Source organism: Gobius niger (genome assembly GCF_951799975.1).
Source record: "Gobius niger genome assembly, chromosome: 20".
Classification (NCBI taxonomy): Eukaryota; Metazoa; Chordata; class Actinopteri; order Gobiiformes; family Gobiidae; genus Gobius; species Gobius niger.
This window is the reverse complement of record NC_136871.1, coordinates 22,990,749-22,997,564: the sequence shown is the minus strand read 5'-3', so window position 1 is coordinate 22,997,564 and position 6,816 is coordinate 22,990,749. Positions and strand designations below refer to the sequence as shown.

The 6,816-nt window shown below is 39.5% G+C and overlaps 1 protein-coding gene across 1 annotated transcript; it reads right to left on the bottom strand.

Moving 5' to 3' along the window:
- Positions 1–2,098: 2,098 nt before the first annotated feature.
- Positions 2,099–6,452, bottom strand: LOC306979637 (somatomedin-B and thrombospondin type-1 domain-containing protein; the record flags this gene model as incomplete). Its single annotated transcript, XM_079578670.1, has 6 exons — positions 2,099–2,887; positions 3,660–3,821; positions 4,290–4,478; positions 4,888–4,963; positions 5,231–5,422; positions 6,221–6,452. The coding sequence occupies 5 exons, from the start codon at positions 6,450–6,452 to the stop codon at positions 3,704–3,706; spliced, it is 807 nt and encodes a 268-aa protein (XP_079434796.1). The 3' UTR covers positions 2,099–2,887; positions 3,660–3,703.
- Positions 6,453–6,816: the final 364 nt, after the last annotated feature.

Genomic DNA, 6,816 nt, shown 5'->3' with positions numbered 1-6,816 from the left:
TACATACATACATACATACATACATACATACATAACATAAACACAATTATACTTCAAATTCTGCTAAAAATAAATAAATAATAAATAAAATTCACCCAGTTTTCATTAGCTTTACATTTTTTGTGAAGTTTATTGTTTCACTTCTTTATTGTACACTGACAGGAAGTGGCATAGACAGAGGTAAACCACGTTATACTAATGAGAAATGAGTGAGTTCGAATTCTATGGAACCTTCTATCTATGCCATTAACTTGAAACTTTTGATAAGAATAACTTTTCTTCCCAACTTTTCTTCATTAAATTGCTGCTTCTCTTATGTGCTCTTTAAATGGTCGAGAACTAGCTTCCACTGTAAGGAAGAATTATACATTTAGCTGACCAGGCTTGTCATCTCCAACATGCATTGACCTCTTTGAAACACCAACTCGGCCAAAGAAAACACAGATGATTATAAAGTAGTTTCACGTTAAGCCTCTCTACTGCACATTCCTAAATGAACAAATGCAATGGCACAATTCCTCTCCAAACACACATGTAGCTATAGAGGAAAGGGCAAAAAAAACGCTTGAGGAAAAAAACACACTTAGTTTCCATGGTGACTACAGCTGCCCATTCACTAAAGCTCTGCAATGGTTGGATAATTGGGCTTGGGGAGGCTTGATTGCATAAGACATATGCTTCCTCACAAGAGTGACCCGAGGATGGCCCATGTCAAAACATATTGTTTTCTTCATGATACTCAAGCATCTCGATAGCACGTTTGACACGTTTTTAAGCTCTTTTTGGCACCATTTACTGTTTGTTGTCTAACATCTTACATAACATACTGCAATGACAAAAAACGATCTATATTCAATTACTTTACCTCTATTTAACTACACTACTACTAAATAGTCTGACATTTTGCAAACACAGCAATGTATTTTTAAGCACTGCTTTTAAGATTCTGATCCCCCTACCAGATTTCATTTCCTGTTTTAATTGCACAGTTGAACCATTTCATATTGCTCGGCCCATAGAGAGAGAGGAGGCAGAGTGTGAATGGAATAGCAATGACTGTGAGAAGCTGACGTGTATGTGTGCAGGTACAGTACATGTGTGGCTAGGGCACTAGAGCGAGGGGATCTGCTGCTTAATGGAGAACAATGAACTGTTTCCAATGACTGCATGCAATGGGAATCCTGCATTTCACCATTTTCATGGAGGACTTCCATCTATATAAAGGATGCTGTATTGACCATGCATTCACTAAGGGAATAATGCTGATGTAAGCAGAATTTGTGTTTTCTGTAGCTTAAGCGTTCTCAAAAGGATGACTCTGAATCTAGCAGCTATACAATATAAATGAGGCACATTTTGCAACCTTTTCCTTTATTGTTTTCAGCCAGATATTTAGCATGCACTTGTGGAGATAATTATGGAACAATGAAGCCAAAAGCACAAGTTTCACCTTTGAGTAATTTAATGCCCACATTTCACCTACTGTCTGTATTTAAATCATGTTATAATAGCCATAAAATGTTCATGATTTTAGACTCAACAACATGGCTACACAAGCTTTGGGAACGAGCTGATCAGTTTGTGATTTATATTGGCCACTAAAGTATCTTCAAATTATACCAAATATTTTAGCAAATGGAAGGCCATGATCTACTATCTGTCGTCATCTGTGTCTAATGCCAGTTACTAGGTAGAGAACATCAGCAACAGCCTCCTTATTTACTGTTTTATTTATAGCAGCAATTGGTGCTAATTGCGTCCTTGATAATTAGAGTGGAGGCTGTGCATTATGTTGAGTATGTGTTCTCGCTCATTTTTAGAAGAGGACACAATGAGCACACATCAAGAGCACACAAATAACAGGTTTGATCAAATTAGACCGGTTACAAGTCATATCATACAGATAAAAACACACACATCAGGTGTTTGTAATTTGTGGTACAGTGAACTGTAGAGAAATAAAATGATTGAAAAGATGCTTTGTGTCTGTAGCCTTTAGCTTATGTAGTGTGGCTTTCTATCCAGACACTGATATTACACACACCATTCGGTTTGCTTTCCACCTCAACCTTTTGGCCACCTCAAAATGATTCTTTTAATTAATCCAATCTTGCTTATGTAGCCACTATTTAAAGGTCCTTAATTCATAGCATTGCCCACACATGAAAACAGGGTTGTTCTGCGTATTCTGAAAATGTTGTATTATCTGCTTTAAAACTTTCATTTTTAAATGTAGTCAGGGACCATGTTAAACTACTATCTCAGCTATGAAAGACAATCAATAGTCTGTGAATTGGCAGCACACAGGAGTGAGAATGCGTGTCCATACTTAGATACATACTGCCGTTATAAAACACAACACATTGATATTTCATGCATGTTATGACTGTGATACTGTGAGATCATAACATTACCCAAAATGTTCCTATTTTCAATCCCCACGGAGAAATTATGACAAAGGAATCACTTTATACGCTTTACGAAGGACTATTGTTTGAGGATTGAAGTGCACAAACTGTACAGTAAAATGCATCTAGATTAATTTAATGTTAGCTGCTATTTTTATTGTTGGTTTTACCCATAACCCTTTTGAGAGACACTGTTGTTTTCAAATATCACAATTGCAGATAGGACCACTGTATCACAGGGTTGGGGTCCATTCATGAGGATACATTAATCTCTTACACTTGCAGATGCAAATAACAGCACAAGATACATTTCACACAAGACACCGACTTACTACTTCATTACCTATGTTTTTTCACTTAGATGAATTGACCCCAATCTTGCTTAAGCCATCACCTTTGTAAAGTGTAACAGGGGGGTGTGATGTTTAAAGTCTTTTAGCCAGCTCTTGTACAATGTTGTTTGTAGGTCCCGAGGCTGTCTGTTTTATAAAAGAAAAAAAAAAGAAGAAGAAAAACCTTTTTACTTGTTAGACTTTCTATGCTGTCGTTTCTGTATAAATGTTACTGTTCAGTGCATGTTGTGACTTTGGCGTTGTGACTGGTGAAGTTTCACGCACAAAAAGCCAGTACTTGTCATGTTTTTAAAAAAAAAAAGTGTCTTATTGTCCCAAAATATTTTTATTTCTTAGTAAAAGCAACAGATCCCTTGAATGACTCAAAAAAGGAAATAAATTAAATCACTGTAGTTTTTGATCTTGTTTGGTGGACTTTTATTCTCATAGAGAGCTGCAATGCCTAATGCACATGACGCCTAAATCTTCAATGTGGCACATGCTTTGGGTGGGTAGGGTGTCAAACATAGGTGGATTGTTGTAACACATTTTCTAGTATACATTATTATATACTCTCAACACGCATAAGCAGCTATTTGTGGACAGTTCACATGTGAGATTCATTAATATTAGTGTTAAAACTCTATGATGTTGATGGAGGGAGGCAAAAAACAGCGGTAGCCTTGGAAATCTGACCATGTAAAAACAAATTGTTGTCATAATAATCTTAATCTCTGTGCCCATTTTTGTTTGTGTGGATAGGCCAATTACAGAGAAAATAACCATAAACCTGTTTTTATTTTTTTTATTTTTTATGAAATCAGCATTTTTATGTTAAAGGTTATATTTTCTTGCCCTCCACGCTTTTAATAATGCTGTGATATCATATGAACGCAACATATTATATAATCCTACCTACCTTCAACACAGAAAGCTGGGACATATGAGACTGCAGAGGATGCATCAGATGAAGAGGAAGCTGTGAGCTGTGGGGCAGGTGCAAGTGTCCAGGCGCTCCACGCGCCTCCACAGGCCTCTGCAGCGTGGGTTACCCACGGCCTGCCACTGAAGAGAGGGCCGCCTGCAACAAGGAGCACAGGTCACAGCACTGGAAAAGAGGTAGGCTCTGCCGACATCTAGTGGCACAGAGAAGAAGCACTCTGTCACCAAATTTGAACTGTTTTAGGATTTGTCTGGAAGCGAACAGTTTTCTGAAGGTTTGGAAATGAGATTAAATAAAGCAAATTCAGGTCAAAAAAATATTATAATTCACACAACATGACATGTGTGAAATAGAAGAACTAATAAAACTGAATAAAGTTAATTGATGAGAAGGCTGTATTTTAAGATTGGACCACTTTTGACTTATGTTGACATGTACATGACAAAAAGAGCTGTCTAAATGTAACTAACCGGCCCCTGCAAGTGAATTCCTCAACTGCTGCCTTCTGTTTTGTCTCAACTGGGTAGTAACAAGTTCTAAGCTTGAATTGGCAACAATCAGCGTATAACATTAGTGGTTGTTCTGTATTTTGCAGTATGAGTTTACCAATAGTCATTGCTATAGAAGCTCTCTCCATCTCCTGCGCAGTGGGCCTGTCCCTGGGCCAGAGCCGGGGGCTGGCACTCCACACAGACCTGATGCCCCTCCCTCAAATACTGCATCCAGTGAGTGTGGGCCCCTCTGCTCTGAGCACACTCTGCCGTCAAGGTGGTTAGCTGAAAACGCACACAGTACCTACATATAGTACACAGACCAGTGTCACTGTAGGATTCACACAAGTTACGTCGAAAACAATTGTCATGCCTGTGTAGAGTTTACATAGTGCCCTGAGAGTGGACACGCCCAGTGTCACTTAGCTCGGCAGCAAGCCTTTGTGCTCTTGCGCCAAACAGATAATATACAACATAAAAAATAATGTAATCACGCAAAAGTGTGCAATTAAACCACTGCACACAATTGAAAAAAATTGCATTGATGAAACATTGCATTGTTTCATCAATGCAATGTTAATGTCGTGCAAAGGGCCACATTTGAACAACGTTTATTCACTGCTGTTTCCATATTGAAATCAAAGCTTCAAGCCGATAATAACAGAAACATTATTGAGAGCACTAATGGTGTGTGGCATGTACAGCGTTTTTACCCAGTCACTTCACTGTCAGGAATGTCTCGTTTCTTCCGGGCGTTACCATAGCCACTGCTGGTGATGAGAGCAGGGACTGTTAGACAAAAAGGACAGTAATTCAAAGGTACTGTATTATATATACTACTGTTCAATGACAGCAATTTATTTCTTACTCGTTATGTCACCACACTGTCAAAGCAGCATCGGTGAATTACAGATTTTTCACTAGACAAGCTGGCAGTTCTGAAAATGTTTTGACGTTAACATAACATTGATTCCATCAGGATTTTGCCACCATAAGCTACATTAAAAGAGCAAAAAATAAATAAAAAAATAGAACGTTTATGTTGGACAGACTGACCCAGTGAATTGCGGCAGGGGCCCTGTTCAGTCCAATACTGAGCACACCCCGCCTGCTCCTCCAGAGGGGGGCAGGGGTCTGCTGCGTTCTGCCTCTCTCTCAGGATGGTCCTGCTCCTCCTGCGCACGCCGGCTCGGCAGGGCTCAGAACAGCCAGACCACTGGCTCCACTCGCTCACCTCACAGGACACAGCTATGAGATAAAACATATACAACACTTGTGCCATCATGTATTCTCTCCTCAGATGCAGAAACTGATGCAGAGCGCCTCCTCGATCACTAGTCATTCACCATACCACCCAAACACATTTCATAATATATTTATTGGCCATAGCATGTAAACATTCACAATACAGCGTGGAAAAAGTAAGTGCGCAAGTAACGACCAGAAATCTCGCTGAACTGCAGCAGTTTTGTAAAGAGGAATAAGATTCATCCTGATCGTTGTGAGCGTCTAATCTGCAACTACAGGAAAGCAGTTATTGCTGCAAAAGAAGAGTTAGCCAGATATTTAATATAAGGGATTCCATGCTGTTGTGAATGTCTCAGTTTTTTTCTGGAAAATGTCTTCATAAACTTGTGAATAAATTCTTCTGTTGATGATTGCACAATGTCCAGGCTCTGAGGCAACTAAACAGCCCCTCACCATGATTCTCCTGAATACTAAAGACATGGAAATAGGACCTAAGACGACAAAGAAATAGGATGACCATGACCAAGCAACTGCTCTGTCAATAATAAGGCTTATTTAAATTCTTATGCATTGGCAGCTTAATAAAACAGCGCTGTGGACCATTGGGCAGGAGCAGTCCCTAGACAGGCCAGTGGTGATAAACCCCTCTGAACACATGTATAATACTGTTCCACTTCTGGCCAAGCTTAAAATCAGCCTTCTTTAATTAATGTCCAACTAAGTGTGAAGCCCCCTCTTCATAAAACCATGGCATGATGAATTCTTCTTAAGTAAGTATAGTATTGTGGGGAAACCCACCTGGGCATGCCGTCTGGTAGTCGTCACAGCAGTCCTGGGTCGAAACACAGGCCTGGTCACAGAAGCACGTCCCAAAAGTTCGGTCCGACCTCCAGCCTTTGGTCACGCAAGCAGGGTCCCTACCACTACAGCATAATCCAGCTTCCCGACAGGCACACCGGGAAAAGTCTACAAAAGACAGGCAAATAAGTCCCAATATAATGAAAACGCCATGACCGCTACACAAATTCATCTTCACAATCACACAGACACAACAGGATTAAATTGTTTGGCTGAATTTCTTATGTCTCTAAAAATGAAAGGCCATATGCAATGGACAAGTCAAAACTTCATCTGCAGCAGGGCAGAGATGAGACTGGGAGGACTTTGTGGGGCATCTCTCTTAAAGGGACAGTTCACTATATACATGGTGCTGGGTTTGAGGCTTTAATCCTGTTTCTCTGTAAAATGTTAAATATGGGTCGATGGTGTTTCGAAATTACTAGCCATCTTTCAAACAATTATCTATCATTCGTGTAAGTGAGGTCGCACAAATTAATGATACACATTATTACCACTGAATCAAAAATGATATAGTGGTAAAGTAAGTAAATGTT